Raw genomic sequence first — 19,923 nt, forward strand, 5'->3', positions numbered from 1 at the left:
GATATGGGTCGACTGCACTTTGCCCTGAGCCAGAGCAATACTCCATCTCATTCTTCAAATTCCTAAACTGTTCACCTTTCCCCACCCAGCTCTTAGCAGAGAAGACATCGCTAACTCAGCAGGGGATGCTGAAAACATCAAGGTATTGTAGAGGCGAGACTAGAGGTTTTTACTGGGGAGAAAAAAACAGTTTTTTCTCACGGGGCAGAATGGCCTTGCTAAAAATGGGCTGTAGCACTAGGAGTCTTCATTTTGTCTGTTTGGGAATAATGAAGAGTGACAGAAAAGTCTTAACCAAAAGAAAAACAGTGTTGTGATCTCTGCTGAGGAATGTTTGCCAGGCCTACATGTTTCTAAAGGGGGAGCTCTCCTGGTATCCTTAGCTGCAAAAACTGAGTTTAAAAAAGATCGAGATTACAGACACCTCTGAGGCAGGTAGAGCTGTGGGCTGTAGTTGCAGGAGGCAAAAGCCTAATCTGGAGTGAATGTTGTAGCTCTTTGAAGCGTGTCTTTGAAACATTTTTCTAGTGCATGCAAACATGAAGTGGGGTTCGCAGAAAGGGGGAATTATTCTACGTGTTGGAGGGAGTGGAGAAAATTCAGGAAGTGTTCTTTTAAAATTCCCTTTTAAGGAACAGTGTACATATGACAGTGCACAGAAACGAGCCGTGACCACAGCTGGAGCAGAAGTTAGGTTTCTTGAGGATTCAGAGTGGGGGGCTAGTTTAATTTAATTTTGGATAATTTAAGACACTGAATACAAAAATAAGTTTTAAAAATATTTTGAGACATTTATGTAAAAGGAGTATGTTTTTGTTAAACATAACAATGAAGGATTTGGGCTGGAAATTAAAGAGCAGTGCAAACAAAAGCAAAACATAGTGCTTGGGGTTTTCTCTTCTTCTGTGGTCAATCTGCAGAGTGTCTTTTGTGTCTTGATTGTTATTTTCAAACCAAAGTGTCTGTGGGAGACAAGTTCAATGCTATTCACAGCTCTGCTCATATTTTTGGCTAGAAGAAATGATATCCAAGGGGTGGGAGCAATGGTGGTGGGGAGCTTAGCCTTGTCTCCATGTTTCATTCTCTTCCAGAGTTGTACTTATCGAACATACTCCACACTGTACCAAACTGCACAGAGTTACCTGATTCTGTCAAGGCTGCCAGAGTAGCAGTCACGCACACTGTGTTGAAGCCTCCTGGTGCAACGCATGTATCTGTCTTTAGAGCAGTGCAGGGTTCAGATCCAGGCTTTTCTTCTCCATTGCCTGCATGGGCTTTCCTGGGTTTGGATGTGGCTCTTGTGCTGTGAATAACACTTGCTCTCCCCCGCTGCAGGGTTTTGGCTGGTGTGGACCATCATCATCATCCTCAGCTGCTGTTGTGTTTGCCATCACCGACGCACCAAGCATCGTCTCCAAGCCCAGCAGCGGCAACATGAGATCAACCTGATCGCTTACCGGGAAGCCCATAACTATTCAGCCCTGCCATTTTATTTCCGTATGTGTATCTCACCTTTTTTCCTGGGGGTCATGGGGTGCAGGGCAGCAGCGAGCTTCCTGTGTTGGGTGGAAGCGGGGAGCAGTGCTTGGGCTTCGCAAGAGGTGGTGGGCAGCTTTGCTGCCTGACCTTGGCTTGTAGAGAGGGGGTGGCATATTCCAGCTGCTGGATGCATTTGAGCCCCCTTGAGTCGAACCACACCAGCTACAGCACCTCATACCCACCCTTAGCGCTGTGAGTGCGGCGATCCCTGCGTGTTCTTCTGGGAGGGGTCTTAAAATATCTCATTCAGGACTTTATGGATGCTCCTCCTTTCCAGCCTGCACTTGCTGCTGGTGGGACTGAGATGTGGGAAGTGGCTTCACGAAATTCAGTCACACGGGCTGGGTGGAAGTAGTGCCTCAGCAGGGACTGTGCTGGTTCCCACTCTGTGCCACGGTTCCCAGACCACGCTGCTGGTGAGCAGCCCTAGGACTTGGCACAAAGGAGCTGTTGCCCACGGCTCAGGGAAAGTACAATCGCTTTGTGCTCCCCTTCATGCCCTGCTACACTGTGCTAGAACAGCAAGTCTTGGCCTTTTGACTGGAGGTACCACAACTGAGTTTCCTGTAATGGACTGTTGAATTGCATGTATGAACTTGCTTCTCTTGTTAAACTCTTGCAGCCACCTCAGAAATAATCCCCAGCAGCCTGTTCCTCCCTAGCCCTGGGGATACGCAATTGCACATGGAAAACTGCAGTGCTATCTTTAAATGTTTGCAGTATTTAAGTCCACTCTGTCTATATAGACTATTCTGTTGCCTCTTAAGAAATAAACAAGATCTTTCATAGATTCAAGAGGCTCTAAGTACAATAAACCAAACTCTCTTGCCAGTACTGCCAATTTATTCTGACCACATCAGAAAAACTGAATCCAGCACTAAAACAACCACCAAAAGCCAGGATCCTAAGTTCCTTGTAACTGCTCGTGTCTCCTCGTATTTGCACAAAGCTTTGTGAGATGAAATCTTTGCTCTTGAAAGTGGAAACCCAGCTGAGAAGCCAGTGTTGGAGACAGCTGGCGAGTTATCTTCCAGCTTGTTCCCTCCAGCCAACGCAGGCCATCCCCTGGGATGGTTTATGGGGCTGTATTGGGGTACAGGGTTGGGGGGAGGTTTGCCTGGTAGCCCTAAGTGTAGACTAGAGAGCCAGGAGATCAGGCTGCTGTTCCCAACTGTGTCCATCTCCTCCTGTAATGGTGCCCTCCTGTGCCATAACTGCTGCTTCTCATTTGGGCCAAGCTTCAGCACCCCTTGTAAAGCCCGTTGAGCTGTTCGGTGGGAAGGTGCTGGTAGATGACAAATGACATACCAACGTGTATTAATGACTTGTTTCCTAAGATAAGCTGTTCATGAAATAACTTCTCCTCCTTGCCTCCCCCTTTTAGGGTTTTTGCCAAATTATTTACTACCTCCCTATGAGGAAGTGGTGAACCGACCGCCGACCCCCCCGCCACCCTATAGTGCCTTACATCAGCAGTGTGTCCCAGCAGGCAGCAGTAGCACAATCCCGGACACGCCAAGAAACCTGCAGCCAGCACAGAGCAGCTCAGCAGCACCCAGCGGCAATAACAGCAGTACTGACAACACCGGATCCCCTGGCCTCGGGGACCCCGAGCCCTCCACCACCGCGCTGGTCGAGCGAGCAGTTGCCAAAATGCAAAGCGTCGAGCCCAGCGGTACCAGCACGGGAGCCGAACTAGTGGAGAGGGCTGGTCCCGAGAAGGATACGGAGTGCAAGGAGGAACTGCTGAAAGGTTACAGCTCTGAGAGCTTGGAGCAGAGCAGCGCCATTCCCGACGCGAAGGACAAGACGCCGGGCAGGCAGCGCCGTTTCACTGGTGACTCGGGCATCGAAGTCTGCGTATGTAACCGGGGCCATCACGACGATGACCTCAAGGAGTTCGACGGGCTCATTGATGATGCTCTGGACGGGCCCCTGGACTTCTGCGACAGCTGCAGCGGCCGCCCCCACGGGGACGAGGAGGAAGGGCTTTTTAGTGCTGCGGAAGAGCAGCACCGCGAACACAGCCACCACCACCTGCCCCGGCAGCCGGTGTGTGTACTCTTGAACACAATAAACGAGCAGGACTCTCCAAACTCTTGTACCAATAACTCCCCCAGCTAAGGTGGCAGAGTGGAAGGGAGAATCGGGGGAAAAAAACAAAGAAATAAAAGTGGAATAAGAGGATTAAAACTTTAACAGGAGGAAAAGGTGATACAACCTTCTTCTTTTAGTTTATTTTTCTTTCTCCCCCTCCAATATAATTCGGGGATTAGTCCTCGAAGGCCCGGCTTGCGGGGGACGGGTCACTCTGGGTTTCGTTAATCGTGTCCGTCCTGCTCTGTGGGGCAGGGACTGATGTTTCTCAATGAGACCTTCTAACAAATGGAATTTTCCCAATGGTGATTTTGGTGATGGTTACTATGAGTTTGTTGGTTTTAGTTTTTTGAAACACTGCTTTATCTCACAATCAGTAAAGCTCAGCAAATCTCACCCTGGGAGGATGCAAAATCACCGTAAGGCTTCAACCTCTAGGTGTCTTCCCAGAAGCAAGCAGCTTCTGACAGTGCCGGCAGTCAGTAGCCCAAGAGTTCTGGTTTGATATAGTGCTCTTGAGGCATTGGGGATTTCTTTTAATTTTAGTCTTTTTTTTGGTGTTAAATTTTCCTGAAGCTGATGAATGCCTGAACACATCAGCCCTATAATCTCTGGTGCTTCAGTGTTTAAGACAGCAGGTAGGAAGTTTCCCACTTGAAGCTGGTGACTGAAGGACCAGTTTCTTCCAGGAGTGTTAGGCTACCGTAAGCAGTTTGAAAAGTAAAGGTTTGCAGATATTTGCCTTTATATGTCATTTTTAAAGACAAGTCTATTCCTTCAATGCCTCCAAGAGCACAGTTAGAAGTAGAATCCAGGCAGCTGGGCTGCCTTCCAAGTACTGTGGTCTCCGAATGACCTTTTCCCGGTGTGCTGCAAAAGGGCTTGGCTTTATTTTTTTTCCTTTTTTTGTGCACCCCAAGAGCAGCACACTTGAGTTAAGATGACAAAAACAGAACAGGGCTCTCTTTGGCCAGCGTGCCTTCAAGCTTCAGCGATGCATGTTGAACAAATGGAGACGAGAGCTCCGTCCGTTGCGAAGGGATGACTTACCATGTAGATGTGGAAGACCTGTGCAGTATTTTTTTTTTTTTGATCCAAAAGTTTGGTGCGATTCTAATGTTGACCACTTAAAAGAAATGAATGTCTGTTTTTTCTTTTTCTTTTTTTTTTTTTTTAAATGGTGGCAACTGGCTACTGTATAATGTCTGTGAGCGTGTGTGTGTGACTGCAATCCATGCATGCGAGTCCTACTGGTAATATGAAAGCCTGCTGTAAGACTGCAAGAAAAATTACTGTAGCTTTGCTTTAATAAACGGTAGAGATTTTGTTAGTAACAACCTGAAGGAAAAAAAAAAAACAACCAAACACAAAGAGCTGAAACTAACATTCCCTAGAGTGCTCATGTGGAAGAGAGCACAGTTCAGACTATGTATCTTGTTCTCTTGTTCTCAGAGTTTCTCCCCATCCCTTTTATAATTATGGTCATTCAGATCATTACTGTTACGGGGGGAAAAAAAAATTGAAAACTGAACTCAGACATATTCAGATTTGATTGATTGAAAACCAAAATCAGTTTTAAATAAGGTGGAAACCAAAATATAATGCATTTTCTGATAACTTGCCTGTGTGTAGTGTATCATTTTCTGAGTTAAGAACAAGATTTGTCTTTAGTTTGTGGTTTTGTTCTGGTTTTTTATCTGGAGGTATGTAGCACTGTGCTGGATACAGATGGCAGAGCAAGACAAGTGGTGCTTATTTCAGTATTTTACCCACATGTTTGAGGAGAGCATTTTTACCTTACAAGGTTTAGGAGAATCTCACTCCTTTGCCCGTCACAGTCTTTCTTCTCCATCAGAACAGCTGATGAAGACGGCTCTTCAGTTTGTGTCTTAGGGCGCTCTTAAGAATGAAGGACTTTGATTTGGATTCAGGAGACCTTGTTCCTGGATGCCTGGAGTGTGAGTGGTGACAGAGAGGCTGTGCGTGCCCCAGAGCCGGGCTGGCTCGCTGTGCACTGCGGCCGTCTGGGGACTGGTCACTTCCAACTGTGTTCACCGACCACAGTTCTCTTTTGAGAAGAGAATTAAAGATCCCCAGTGCCACCCCTAGGAATTCTGTACATATTGGCATCTGACGTTGTTCCTCGCACCACAGAGGAAGCTGAAAAAGCACATCAGTCCTTGTGGAGTGGGGTGGTACTGTGTAAATCCTGGGAACAGCCCCGTGCCAGTGGGAGAGCCTTTGCCAACATTTCTGTTGGCGTAAGACACAAATCTCGGTATTTGCTTTCCTGCCATCCCACTAAGGGTGAGGGAACCCCCTACTTCTCTGGACAGAGAGTGAGTACCAGTAAGCCAAGCTGATGTTTCTAATCTTAAGAAGTCAGGAAGAAGCAGTGGTGTGCCTGCTCTGTGACTTCTGGAGGTTTTTCAGGCTTTTCAAGACTGTAAAGAAACAAACAGGGCACAAACCATGCTCCTAAACTCACATGGGCCTGAGGAGGAGCAGGACTATTGGTGTGGCTGTCGGTGTTTCAGGCTTTTAGACCTGGACCAGGGGCAGCTGCTGTGGGGAGGAGGAGTGGTGCAGGGTGGGACAGGTTCCTTGGAGATGTCCTGGCTGGTGCCTCTTCAGGGAAAAAAACACGGGGAGGCAGAGGACTCCCAAAGCTCCAGCTTTGGAGCTTTAGAAAGGTGCTTGATCCTCACATGTATTCCTCTGTAGAAAGCCAGCAAGGCCCAAGCAGAGCTCTTCCCCGAATGCACGCTGTGGGTGTGAAATGCTGGTGGTGTGAGGACACGGCCCCGTGTGCATCTCTAACACCGGAGCACCAAACCCCACCCTGCCAGCTCTAAGGGGCGAGCGTGTTCTGGCAGTCGTGAATACGTCGTTTCAAAACGGAGTTGCAAACAGCAGCACAACTGAGAGCAAATTAGTGTCAATCCACTGCTCAGTGTTTTTCTTTACAATGTGCTATAAGCGTTGATGCCAATAATACTTGAAGTCTGTTTTTCTTAGAGCCCGTGGCAGTGCAGTGCTGCTTACGCGGCATATTTTCGGCCACGGAAATTGGCTCCAAGGGAAGGACCCGGTGGGCGTCCTGGCAGGCCTGGGGTGTGCTGCCTGGGGACAGGCACCGCAGAGCACGTGCGGTAGCTCAGTGAGAGGGTCCCCTGGGCACAACGGGGGCTCCTGGGACCGGTGGGTACTGCAGCATCGCCTTGGTGTTCCCGAGGGACTCTGCTCCGACAATGCAAACTCCCACTCTGGGAACACCCATGTGATTTTCCTGCAGCACACTGTTGTGTGTTTGTACAACCCAGTAGATGGGTGTTGGCTGAAGATGAAGGAGGAGGAGGGAATCGCGTGTCTTGGTGCTTGCTGGCAACCTGCTCTCAGAGCTTGTACCCGCCTAACTCGAGGCTAAGGAAAGCTGAGGCGCAGTTAAGCTGCTGCGTTACATGTAGTCATCAAAAACTTCCTGGGGCAGGAAATCTGAGCAAACCTCCAGGACCGAAGCAAAACCAGCAGGCTCTGAGGAAAGCATGAGGCTGTGCTGCCGGACGATGGGAGCTTGGGGCTCCCTGGGTGCCCCTCGGCATTCGGGGACGTGCGTCACGGCGAGAGCCTGGGCCGTGCTCGCTTCCTGCCCAGCACAGCCCGGTCTCCCACAGCCAAATATCCTCTTCTCCTCTGCACGTCCTGGCTGGGCTCGTCCCACGGTGACCCGCTCCCAGCGGGGCTTGGCAGGGAGCCGGGACACGGTCCCACTCCGGTGAATAAACTCCACTTGCCTCTCCCCGAAGCCTGCTGCCTCCCAGCCCTCGCTCACCCTCCCTGTGCAACACATCCCGGGGTCGATTCCCACCCCCACCCCCCCTCCCTTTTTTTTTTAAATTCTTTTGTTTATATAGGAAAAGCCTGGACCGGGGCGCGGGGGCAGTCCGGCAGCCCCCCAGCTGGAGGCAAGCCCCACAGCATCCCACAGCGGGTAGCCTGGGAAGGCCGGGATGAGTTGCCTGCCTTTGTCAGAGCTGGTTCCCCCCTCCCCTGCAGCACAGATCTGCTGTTATCAGATGGGACCGGTGCCCGCACCGGGGCCTGTGGCGGCAGTGGTGCAAACGCTGCAGTCTCTCTGACGGGGCGGGGGGGTCACAGGCTGCCGGGTTGTTTCTTGATTTGTTTTCGGCCGATGAACAGCTGTGTCCCGAGGTTTGTGCTTACTCAGCTCGCCTGGCGCCATGCCTGCTGCAGAGCCCCCAGGTATTTTGAGCGTTGCCTGCTCCTCCTGTGCTGGCCGTGGCTCCCCAGCACAGCCCAGGGCTGCCCTGGGCCTGGCGTGAAGTGAAGCCCCTCAACCTTGGAGGTCTCCTGAGCTGAGCCCCTTAGTGCAGCTGGGTCAGCCAAGTGCCGTAGAGGTGGCTGTGCCCGCTGAAATGAGTTTGTATGATGGAAAGGCCCAGGTTTGCTCTGCCTGGTGCCCTTGGGTCCCACCTCGATGAGCTGTGCCCCTGCTTCATGGAGTTCCCAGGGTACAGTGTGGGAACAGACATGAATAAACACGCTTCATCCTTTCCACCATCACTGATTCCTCCCTTGCAGACCCCTCCACCACAGGGAGACAGAGCCCCCCCGAGCTCCCCTCCAAGCCCTTCGGCCCCACTCCCTCCTCTCCTGATTCCCCCCGTGCAAAGACCCCAAGAGGCCACAGAGGGAGGACAGGGACCTAATGTGGCCCAAGTTGTTACGGCAGCAGGATTATTTCAGCAGCAAAAGCCTTGGTGTTCCCAGTGGCTGCCCGTGTTCAGCCAGCCAAAACCTGGTGGTAGATGCCAAGGTCCCCCGGCTCTCCCATGGGCATGGCCGTCTCATCCCCCCACTTTTTGTGTCACTAGGCTGCCCAGTGCCAGGTCTGAAGGCAAAGGGCTTGGTCCAAGATGGTGGATTTGCATGTCTTGGGTCTCGGAGGACCCCAGCATTTGTAGGGGGCTCAGGGGATGGGAGGAGGAAGGGGGCTGCTGCTGTGGGTTGGCTCTGGTGCTGACCCCCCCTGCCAGCAGCCCAGGTGAAGCTGTCTGGTGGGGTCAGGGGTTTGGGCGCAGCGGCATGGCCCTGGAGCAGCTGTCAGGACATAAATACCAGCCGCATGATTCAGCAGCGTCTCTGCCCGTTCCCAGAGCGGGGAGCAGCCATGCCGGCGGCTGTTTACCAGCTCACGAGGTGCTGGGCAGCTGGTGCTGGGTACTGAACCCCCATGGTGGCATCTTCTCCCAGTTGGCTGGTTGGGAGGCAGTGGGCTGGGGCAGGGGGCAAGACGTGTCGCGGTGGGGCTGGGCTCAGCGTGACGGTGTTTGCAGCACATGGCTGGTCTCCAGGCCCAGGAACAGCATATGCCAGCCCTGGCGAACAGGGAAACCCAGCTGGAGTGCGAGCTTTGTGCAAGCGTCTGTGACCGGAGGCATTCTTTGGTTTAGAAACATCCCCGGTCCCAAAGTCCCCATTTCCACCTCAAGGTACACACTGGCCTCGAGAACTTGCTGTGAGTGCACAGACCTTGCTGCAAGCCCCTTGGCCATGGCAACGTGTGTGCAAGGTGCAGGCCCCGTGCTGACTCTGGGAAGGAGAAAATCCCTTCCCTTACCAAGAGCAAATGCAGTGCCTTGGCAAAGGGGCACAAAGGTGCTGGAGGTCCTGGAGGCATCAGGTTGCTGTGGTTACTGGTGACTGCAGGAGGCTGGAGAGGAGCCTCCCTGCTGGCACGTGCTGCCAGGGACAGGATCTGGGGCAGGGGAAGGACCAGGCTGATATGAAGGTGCCAGTCCCTGGGGAAGCCCAGAACATCATGTTTAGCCAAGTTTTCCCCAAACCTGCTCTGAGCCAAGTCCCCCTTCACCCACCCAGCTTTGGCCTGTACTGGCAGAGGTGGAGGGATCAGAAACCCAGTTACAGCCCTGGTGTGATGGAATTGGGCAGGGGAGCAGGAAAGAGTGTGAAGCTCAGCCCTTACAAGTCAGCAGAGACTCCATGCAGCAGCAGCAGCAGCAGGGCTGGGCTCCTGCTGCACTCCCCTCTGCCCCACTCCTGGTGGGTCAGCTGCACAAATCACCCTGGTGATGGCCCCAGGGGCAGGCATGTGCACAGTGGTTCTTCTGCCAGCCCCTCCCTGCCACCCTGAGCCATCACAAGAGTGGACTGGGAGGAGGGAAGATGCTCCCGGCGCTGTGCCAGGCTGCAAACGCCTCACCATGGTCCCTGTGCCGTGCTGCTGGCTGACGGGACCAGAGGCCGAGCGATGAGGAGGTTGGATGAAAGTGAAGTGCTGGCAGTTTGAAAGAAAATGTACACTTTGACACACAGAGTAGAAAGTTTAGCGGTGGGGAGGTTTTATGTCAGTTTTCCTGCCTGTTAGCAAGAGATGGGGCAGGGGAAAATAGAAAAGGGGGAAAATGTGGAGGTGTGCAGGGCTGGGGGTGTCGCACTGTGCCAGGGCTGTGTGTGGCTTCCCCCTCCACCCTGGCTGCTTTCCCTCCAGGTGCTCTGAGCCATAGCTGTGTTGCTATTTAGTTAAATATTAAGAGGTCAAATCATAGAGAACCAGAAACCTAATTGCGTGCTGCCCTCCCTGGCACGGTGGTTTTCAGCGGAAGCAAACACGGCCCCTCGCATTAATGGGAAGGTTCTGCTGCTTGAAGTGACGGCCATAACCCAGCCAGCCAGCGAGCATCGGTGCTCGGGACACGGTGCTGGCGGAGACGCCGCGTTGCTGCACAGCCAATGTCAGCAGCCCCCGGCTCTGTGGTGCCCATGCGCTGAGCCTGGGGGGCTGCAGCTGAGCTCAGCCCGCAGGGTCTGGGTGCTCCGCTGTGTCCTTGAGCAACAGGAGCCCCCGCTTTTGGCCGGAGCTGGGGCTGCCTGCGGCTCGCAGGTGGGACAGGGTCGCACAGCCCTGCGGCTCTACAAGGTGCTCACGTCCCGTCTGCAAGCAGCTGCGTGTGTGCACGTGTACATGTGTGCATACACATATGTGTGCATATGTGCGCGTGTGTTGACAGGCATAAATACATCCCTCCTGTGCTTTTGTGTACATACACACACTTCTAAGTACACACGTGTGCAGGCACCTGTGTGCATACGCCTGCACGTGCCGGCAGCAGCGTGTGTGCCTGTGTACTGTGGGAGAGGAAGCTGGGTGGGAGCTAAAACTGCAGGAACCTCCAAGCTGTCTCCTTCTTTTTTCCCCGCAAGGAGCGGGTGGTGGTCCCACCGGTGGGAGCACCCTGTCCTGTCCCACTGGTGGGGGCACACTGTCCTGGGATGGGGCAGGGGGCGGCAGGGCTGGGGGAGCTCTCCCTGCCCCACGGCAGGCTCAGCTCTCAGTCCACATCACGTTCGTTCTCCCTGCTCCCAGCGGGGAAACCGAGGCAGGGGCCAGCCAGGGTCACCCACCCGGTGTCACAGCCATCGGGCACAGCCTGGGCATCCCTAACCCCCAGTGCCCACTGGTCACTTTTCCCCCCTTACCTGGCTGGGGTGAGCCCTTCTCCCCCAGCAGCTATGGGGGGGGGGCTGGTCTCCATGGCTCGTGGCTGTCTCTGGATGGGCCTCCCACCCCACACCCCTGGGGGGGCGAAGGGGCTGTTTGTGTTAGCAGCCCCACAGAGGGGCTGTGGCCTCCCAGCTCAGCCCAGTGCTCACATGAAGTTGTGGGGCCACCATACATCTCAGGCACACCCCCACCTCCCCCTGCCCTTCATCACCTGCCCGAAAATCAGCCAGAGCCGGGCTGCGTTGGGAACAGCTTTATCCAGACCACCCTACATCCATGGGGCAGGCGTCTCTGTGATCCCATCCCATCCCATCCTGCCCCACCACTGCCTGGGATCCAGGGCTCATCCCCATCACAAGGTGGCTCGCCAAGCATCCCGCAGCCTGGCCTTCACCCGAAACTTCTGCACCTGCAGCACGACGCCAAACTTGCCCTCCAGCGAGGGCAGGGGCTGGTCCTGGGGGCACTCGAGCGTGAACCTCTGCAGCACCCAGGCCAGGAAGAGGAAGAGCTCCATCTTGGCCAGGACTTCACCCAGGCAGACGCGGATCCCGGCTCCAAAGGGAAGGTAGCTGGGCGAGGGCGAGTGGATGTGCTGGCCCTGCTCATCCAGGAAGCGGCCTGCAAGGGGAAGGGGCACCATTGACGGTGGCAGGGATCGGTCCCTTCTGCCTGAGACCTGTCCAAGTTCATCACAGGTGTGTCCCTCCCTAGTGAACTGCAAGAGCAGAGACGGTGCAAATGTCCCAGCCAGGGGGGAGGAGGATCCGACCTCCCACCACCAAGCCTCTCCCAGGCTCAGCCTCTCCCGCTGCGCCCACCCTGCCGTCCCCTGTCCCCCAGGAGGACGGGGAGCACCCAACCCACCGGGGTTGAACTCCTCGGGCTTGTCCCACTCCTTCTCATCATGGTGCACGGACCAGAGGTTGATGACGACCCTGGCGCCCTTGGGGATGGAATATTCCCCAATGCTGCAAGATAAACACAGAGTGAGATGGTTGCTCCCTCCCACAGTCTCTGCCCGCGTCCCGGCTGTGTCCTGGGGGTCTCACCTGGTGTCAGCAAGGGACACGTGTGGGATGAGCAGGGGGGACACGGGCCGGATGCGCAGCACTTCGCTGATGGTGGCCTCCAGGTAGGGCAGCAGCGGGCGGTCGCTGAGGTGGGGGTGACGTGCCAGGCCAATTTTCTGGTCCATCTCCTCCTGGATCTTCCTCTGGACCTGGGAGCAGAGCAAGGGCTGGGGTGGGAGTGCAGGGAGGGGTGTGCCCTGTGTGCAGGGGCTCCCCATGGCAGTGGGGTACACCCAGCATCACCAGCATGTCCTCACAGGTTGTGCAGGGCAGAAGTAAAATGCCCACAGTCTGATCCTGCTTATTTGCAAAGCCTGACATCTCTCTTGGCACCTGCCTCCCCCAAAGCCCCCCAACAATGTTCCTGGTGCCAAACGGAGCCCAGGTCCCCTGACGTGGGGCGCAGACCCTACCTCAGGGTGGTGGAGCAGGTAGAGCACAGCCCATTTGAGCACAGTCGTGGTGGTCTCCACGCCAGCCCCGAAGATGTCCCCCACTGTCATGAGGAGGTGGTCATCAGTCAGCTCCAGTCCTGGTGCCGGGGGGCTGCTGTTCTCCGCACTGAGCCTCACTTGCAGCAGGGCGTCCATGAGGTCCCTCACGGTGTCCCCGCAGAAGGCTTCCTGCCAGGGGACACGTGTGAGCCAGGCTGTCCTGGGCACAGTCCCCTCCACCCCAGATCCAGCACCCCGCAACTCCCCAGCATCTCCCTGTCCTGGCCCCGTTGGCACCTTGTGTTCGGTGAACTTCTGCTGGAGCAGCTGGTCCCGGACCTTGAGGCATCTCTTCAGCAGGGCCAGATCCTTGTTGGGGAAGATCTGGGGGAGAAAAGCCCCATTACAGCGAGGGGCTCCAGCTCAGCCCAGCTTCTGCAGGCCCCCAGGCAGTTGCTCTGTGCCTACCAGGGTCCTGGCTCTTGTGGGACACCAGGGCAGGGACACAACTAACCCTGGGGTCTCAGGTAGCTCCCTCCCGCAGGACACATCCCAGGTCCTTCCTCTCATCCGAGGTGAGAGGAACAGGCAGTCCCCGTGTCCCTGCTCACCTGGAGCCAGGGGAAGATGTCCACCAAGCTCTCCTTGGCCACAGTGTCCACGATACCCTGGCTGTACTCCAGCATGGCCTCGAACTCGGGGTCCCCGCGCCGGTATGAGGAGTTGAAGCAGAGGGAGCAGACCACGTTGGTGACAGCCCGTGTGAGCTCGGGGGCCATGTCCAGGGCCATATCCTGCGCAGCGCTGAGTGTCTCGCACAGGGACGCAGCCTCCCGGCAGACTGAGGTGAAGGGGAGAGGCAGGCGAGGGTGTGATGATGAAGCCGAGGGGGTGGAGGGGGCAGGTGAGGGGCTGGAAGGAAGGGTCCCCCGCTTATTCAGGGTGTGCAGCCTGCAGAGAGCACCTCCCAGCCAGGGCTGAGCCCCGAGGGGCTGGGATGGGCAGAAGGGATGGTGCTGGGTGCTGGGGAGGGACGGAGAGGATGGAGATGTGCAGGGAAGTCCCCGTGTGTAGCTTGATGCTCCTCCTGGGTGGAGCAGGGAGCCCAATGAGCCAGGAGCTGGCTCCATGCCTCAGTTTCCTCAGCTGGAAGTGAGGAGAGCCAAAGCTCAGGGCAGAAAATGCACGGGGAGAGGTGTCAGTAAAGCACTGGGGATGGAAGGAGAGGGACTGAGCCCCTCCTAGACAAGCTGGGGTGGTGTGCCAGGGCATCGGGCTCAGCCAATGAGTCTGCCCGTTGTTCCCAGAGGATCAGGGCACAGAGAAGGGGAAAGTCTAGCCCAGATCAAGTGCGGGAGGGAGGCAGAGATGGGAGGGAGCCTGGGGACTGGCGGGGAACACTTACTGATCCTCTCGAGGGCGAGCGAGCCCTCCCCGAACATGGAGAGGGCAGTGTGCACCAGCTTGCGCTGGAACTTCCAGAGGGGCCCGTAGCTGGCAAAGGCGATGTCCTTGCCCCCCCGGGACAGCAGGTCTGTGGTCACCTGTGGGACAGGCAGCCCCGGGGTCACCCTGCTGCAGGGCAGCCCCCCAGGGACCATGTGTCAGAGAGGGGTGATGCTGGGGGGGTGGGTAAGCATCTCATCTCATCCTAGGGATGGTCTGGGGGCTGGTGGTTAGTGCTGGCACACAAAGCCCAGGCCATGAGCTTTGCTTTTTCCCCTGGGGAGAACTGATGGAGAGGTCTGGGGACAGATGCCAGGGTTAGGAGCTGGGGTGCCCAGGATGCTAGGGGGTGCAGGGAGCCTGGTGGTACCTGAACCCACATCCCCATGCCTCAAGATGCAGCCAGCCCCGGGGGAGAATGGGCACCCTCGGGATGGAGGATGCGCAGGATTCACCCTGGGGACCAGGGCAGAGAGGGGCTGCCCCTGCCATTGCCTTGCTGCAGGCAGGATGGGGAGAGGAGATGGACCCTGCCGGGTGCCGGTGCCTTTCTTGGGAGCATCCCCCCCGCTTCACCCCATGCTGCAGTGGGAGGGCATCCCCCCAAAACCTGCTGCCAACTCACGGTGCGGGGCCGTCCGGCGAAAGCCTTCCCCTTCTTCAGCAGCACCTCCCTGGCGTGCCGGTAGCTGTTGACCACCACCACGTAGTGGGAGCCCATCCAGAGGGCGTAGAGGCTGCCGTAGCGGCTCTGCAGACGCCAGAGCCGCAGGTGGAGCTGGGGATGCCCTGCCAGCTGCAGCAGGCTCCCCACCAGCGGCAGGGCTGGCAGGCTCTGCGGGCGCCCCAAACCTGTCCCCGTCCCCGAGGTGGCTCGCCGTCGCACCAGCTCCCAGGCACAGAGCAGGGCCAGGGCCAGCAGCAGGGCCCCCAGCAGCGGCATGGCAGGGCTGGCTGCAGGGCTGCGGCAGCGCAGGGGGCCTTTATACCAGCTGTGGGGTCATCACCTTGACCCCGAGGCAGGCTCGCCTCCTTCCTGGGGGATGGGGAAGGGGAGAACTGAGCACTGGGCCCATGGCCAGCTCTGCAGCTGGGCACCTGACGAGGAGCGAGGGCAGTGGGGCCATGGCCGCCACTGGGTGGCCGTGGGGGAGCTGCATCCAGCGGGCTTCGAGCCAGGGAACACCCGGGGCTGGATCCATCCTTGGGGCTCCATCTCCAGGGCCCTGTGACGGGCGAGGGGTGTGGGGGTAGCTGAGCCCTCAGGGTCTCCTCTGGGTGCCATGAGCACAGCTGGGGACTGGTGGGGCACTGTGGGCTGTCCCCAGCCCAGGAGACCCTCAGTGTGCCCAGGAGGGGATGGGCAGCACAGGGCTGGGGGCACTGGGCAGCACTGGACAAGCACTGGGGAGTGCAGAGAAGCCCTGGGCAGCACTGGGCAAGGCCTGGTCAGCCCTGAGTGTCAGCCCTGGGTGGTGGTGGGCAGCAACAGGCAGCACTTGGCAGTGCTGGGCAGTCCTGATCAGTGCTAGTGGGTGCTGGGCAGCCCCTGGCAGCCCTGGGCAAGCACCAGCCAGCGCTGAGGAGCCCTGATGAGCTCTGGTCAGCACTGGGTAGTGCTGGTCAGCGCTGGTCAGCACTGGGCAGCCCCGGGCAGCACTGGGCAGTGCTAGGCGACCTCGGGGTGTCCGTGCGCGGGGTGATATCCGAGTCCTGGGGGAGGCCACGGGGGGACAAGAGCCCCGAGGGGACCGGCCCCGAGCAGAGGCGGCCCCTCCGCGGCACTGCCCCCGCCCGCCGCGGGCCCTGCGCCTTCCCGACTCTTCTGGCCCCCGGCGCTCGCCGTAGCGGCGCCCGGCAGGGCGAGGCGGGGCACGGGCAGGGTAAGATGGCGGCGGGGGGCGCGGCGGACGCCCAGGCGCGCTTCGGCCACTCGGTGAAGGGGCTCTTGACCGAGAAGGTGACGAGCTGCGGCACCGACGTGATTGCCCTCACCAAGCAGGTGCTGAAGGGCTCCCGCAGCGCCGAGGTGAGCGGCGGGCGCCGCCAGACGGCCGACTACAGGGCCCGGCATGCAGCGCGGCCGCGAGGCCTGCGGGGAGGAGCCGGGGGCGGCGGGCGATCTGGTCTAACCCGGCCCGGCCGCCCCCCTCCCCGTCGGGCAGTGCTTGTCGGGGGCGGCGGCCGGGCGGGGAGCTGCGGCCCGGCCGAGCCCCGGCGGCTGCTGAGCGGGGGCACCGGGAGCGGGCGGGCGGCGCGGGGCATGCTGGGAGCTGTAGTCGGTGGGAGGCGCAGGGGATGCTGGGAGCTGTAGTCCGTGGCGGGGAGGTGGAGGGGACATCCTTGGGACTGGGCAGGGGACGGGGACAGGGGGACCCCGGCTGCCGGCATGGCCGTGCCGGCGGGGCACCGCCGTAGGCTTTTGGGCTACACATGCCAGCACCCCCGGTCTCCGGGTGCCTCTGACAGCGCTGGGGAGGCGGTGGGAGGCTGGAGGCTGCCTTTACCTCAAGGCATCTCTCCAGAATGACAGGCTGGAGCGATGCCTCAAGCTCTCCTTAATCCTGAGTGCTCTGAGAAGGGGGCACAGGCTCCCCACGAGCATCACACCGTGTCACCCTGGGCCCCTGGCCTGTCAGCTGGGCGTGCAGGTCTGCTGAGCAGCCATCACAAGTGTCTTGGGAAGCACAGAGCTGCTGCCTCTCAGTCTGGTCTGTGCATTTGTCTTTTAGCTCCTGGGTCAAGCTGCTAGAAACATGGTGATGCAAGAAGATGCCATCCTGCACTCGGAAGATGTAAGCTGTGTTTATCTGTAGAGCAACACTGTTTCCAGTGGGCAGGAGGAGAGAAGGGTTATAAGAACAGATACACAGATGTGTTACTGGAGCCCTAAAATGCATTTCAGGCAGCAGGGCTGGTGGCCAGAATAATTTAGTGCTTCTTCAAACCTGTGTGTGCTCCTGGCCTTCCAGCATCCTGCAGCCCAAGCCAGCCCTTAATCTGTGCCATCTCTGCGAGAAAGTTCAAGGGACCATAGGTTGAAACAAGGCACTTAGTGTCTGTGCCTGTCATTGGGAAAGAAGAGGGGAGTGTGCCACTGCTGACAGATACTGGTGTGGGTGTTTTGGAGGCAGTGCGGTGGTACAGGGATGGCTGTGTTGGAGGAGCTCCCTGGGGCATTGGGACAGTTTGTCCTGTGATTCTGCTGAACTACTCCCATCGGACATTCATTCTTTTCTTGTTCTCCACAGAGTTTAAGGAAAATGGCCATAATAACCACTCATCTACAGTACCAGTAAGTAGAGGACACCACGTTCTGTCTGGGGACCTGAATGGATCCCTTGATCCCTTTGTGTTCTACTTAAAGACTTTGCCTGAAGCCCACTCAGACCGACCCCTCTTGCCCAGCTCCTCAAAGCTGAGCAGACCCTGGAACTGGGATCTTCCAGCCCTCTCCAGCTCCACTGGTACAGCTCAGGCTATTTTGGGGTGGGAGCTGAGGTTTTTGCCTCCTGTTTGCCAGGCAGTGTCTCCTGTGAGAGTGTGTGATGCATCTAGGTCTAAAGGGGAGAAGCCAGAGCTGCTGCTGTCCTCTCAGGACTTAATCCAGAAACACCAGGCTTTTGGCTTCCTGAGCCCTTGATCAAATCACTTTTCTTCAACATAACATGGACCCTGTTGCTGAGATTTTGTTTTTCTAATACTCTTTTTGTCTCCTCATCTAGGCAAGAAGCAATTCAGAAGAAGTGAGTACTCAGCTGAAGGAGTGCCAGGAGGATGTGTGGGACATGTGTGGGGGCTGATGGGAAGGGAAGAGTGATGGAGTAGGGTGAGGGGAAAACAGAGTAAAAAGGTTTTTGCAGCTGCGTTTGAAGCAGATGCTGGCCCAGGAGGACAGTGTTTCAGTTCTGTGAAGAGATGAAAATCTGAGTGAAGGGATGATTTATACCAAAACTTCCATTTGTTTCATTAACGTGATAGAGCCTGTGAGGTTGTTTGTGATCAGAGATGAGGGTGGTGTAGAGCAGAGCTGTCTGCTTACAGGTGCACAAAATGTGGTTTGCCTTGTGGGGACATGGAGGTGGGTTGGGGAACCCCAGGATTTCTCTTTGCTATAGCGTCAGTGCTAGAGCTGTTCTGGTCCCTTGGGTGCAGGCAGCACAGCGCAGTCTGGGGAGCAGATCTCACTGTGAACCTCTTCTTGGTCCCCAGTGTCGAGCAGTCGTCAAACCTACAGGACCAGCTGAGTCACTTGCTGAAATGAAGCATAGCTGAAGGCACGAGGACATCTCGACTGGCACCAAGGGCAGCGAAGCGTCCTTTCCCCTCCAGACCCTGAGGTTCAGACCTATGTCTGGATGGTGCTGGATGTTAGCTGGGATATGTGCAGAGTCTGTGTTTCTGGGCGTGTGGACACCTCTCACGTGTCTCCATCCATGTCTCTGCTCCAGAATGCTCACCTACTCACCAGCGCCTAGCTGAAACGAATTTACCTGAAACTTTACTCCCTGCAACAATTCCCATGTCCGCTTACTTCCCCTGTAGTGTGAGGTGCTCAGCCCACACCAGCACACCTGGCAAGAAATGCATAAAATCAAGCTGTGGGTTTTAAATACAGGTGCCGTTTGACACTGGTCTGTATTTAGACACAGAGATGGCACAGAGAGCAGTTTATTTAGGCCACGTTAATCAGTGGGAGTTGTAAGTGTCTGGGGGGGTGAGAGAAGTGCTTTGGTAGACTGAGGTGCCAATCCCAGGCCACCTGGAAGCGGGAATCTGGGCACACACCTCTGTCACTGGTCCAGCTGGACGTGGTTTGGCCAGCTTCCTGCTTGGAGGTTATCTTATTTTCCACTCTGCCAGAATTTGGAACGTCATCCCCTTGCCAACCCATCTGCACTGCCTTGGCCTTCAACTGCATTCCTCTTCCTGAGCTGCTGCTCCAGCTCTTGGTGAAGCAGCCTTGGCCGTGGTGTGAGTTTTTATCTGGTTGGGAAGGCATCCAGAGGCCTGGGTGGGATGCAGGCAGGAGAGCATCATGAGCCACTGTGCTCAGTTCTGCACTGCTCTGTGTTGGAGGACTAGTGACCGGGCTCCTCTTCACATCCCAGGGAGCGACATCAGGCCCAGGCTATAAATATTGTGTCTTGTTTTTGGTAAGTCACTTATCTGGAGCACTTGGAGTGCACAGGAAGCACTTGTCTGCCCGAGTGTGCTTTTCATCAGCTGATACAAGAAGGCAGGCTGAGCATGGGCATTGGCCTGCCACGTTCCTGTTGGAGCACTGCTGGGGTTTGGCTCCTGTGCTGCAGAGCCTTGTCCTGGGCTGGATTTCACCATCCCCTCCGGTGCTGTTGCCTGTTTGGGCTTCACTTAGTGGCACCACAGCTCCTGCATCCCCATGAAGGTGCCATCATTAGCCCAGGGGTTATGGTGGGTATTTTTGCCTTGGGGAGGGGTCCCGATCCCCAGCTTTGCAGATGTACTTTGGGAATGAGGGTTTCTCTTGAGCTGCTGGAGAAGCTGTGTCTCACTTGCTGGGAATAAAAGCTGCCCTGAACACCACCAAACTGCAGCAGAGTCCGTGCTGGATGCTGTAGCTGGTAGTCCCTGTGCAGGGGCAAGACTGGGATGGTGGGTCTCTGCCCCACACTGTCCCCTGTCGTGCTTCAGCTTCAGGGGCTTTGCAGATGGCTCATCCCTTCCAATGTCCTGCCCTCTGCAGGGGCTGGAGCATCCCTGTGGCATTAAACTCGGGTCTCCCTGCATTTGGGGTGAACAGGGACAG

General features: G+C 56.7%; 3 protein-coding genes across 6 annotated transcripts in view; 2 read left to right on the forward strand and 1 right to left on the reverse strand.

Moving 5' to 3' along the window:
* The window catches only part of WBP1L (WW domain binding protein 1 like), a 60,606-nt gene extending 55,353 nt beyond the window's left edge, over nucleotides 1–5,253 (forward strand). For all 4 annotated transcript variants that reach the window (XM_074831175.1, XM_074831176.1, XM_074831177.1 and 1 more), the window contains 2 exons: nucleotides 1,336–1,497; nucleotides 2,924–5,253. In XM_074831175.1, the coding sequence (XP_074687276.1) occupies nucleotides 1,336–1,497; nucleotides 2,924–3,663 (902 nt within the window). In that variant the 3' untranslated portion in view covers nucleotides 3,664–5,253. The remainder of the gene's footprint in view (nucleotides 1–1,335; nucleotides 1,498–2,923) is intronic.
* A 6,281-nt stretch (nucleotides 5,254–11,534) lies between these two features.
* Nucleotides 11,535–15,169, reverse strand: CYP17A1 (cytochrome P450 family 17 subfamily A member 1). Its single transcript, XM_074831643.1, has 8 exons — nucleotides 14,761–15,169; nucleotides 14,095–14,233; nucleotides 13,301–13,530; nucleotides 12,987–13,073; nucleotides 12,669–12,878; nucleotides 12,235–12,404; nucleotides 12,050–12,153; nucleotides 11,535–11,803 (listed from the first exon to the last, which is right to left on the reverse strand). Exons 1-8 carry the CDS (start codon nucleotides 15,076–15,078, stop codon nucleotides 11,535–11,537), a joined length of 1,527 nt encoding a protein of 508 aa, XP_074687744.1. The 5' UTR covers nucleotides 15,079–15,169.
* Nucleotides 15,170–16,001: 832 nt separating this feature from the next.
* Nucleotides 16,002–19,699, forward strand: BORCS7 (BLOC-1 related complex subunit 7). Its single transcript, XM_074831180.1, has 5 exons — nucleotides 16,002–16,164; nucleotides 16,868–16,930; nucleotides 17,387–17,430; nucleotides 17,861–17,881; nucleotides 18,348–19,699. The coding sequence occupies exons 1-5, from the start codon at nucleotides 16,024–16,026 to the stop codon at nucleotides 18,397–18,399; spliced, it is 321 nt and encodes a 106-aa protein (XP_074687281.1). The 5' UTR covers nucleotides 16,002–16,023; the 3' UTR covers nucleotides 18,400–19,699.
* Nucleotides 19,700–19,923: the final 224 nt, after the last annotated feature.

This window comes from Strix aluco, chromosome 7 (genome assembly GCF_031877795.1).
Source record: "Strix aluco isolate bStrAlu1 chromosome 7, bStrAlu1.hap1, whole genome shotgun sequence".
Classification (NCBI taxonomy): Eukaryota; Metazoa; Chordata; class Aves; order Strigiformes; family Strigidae; genus Strix; species Strix aluco.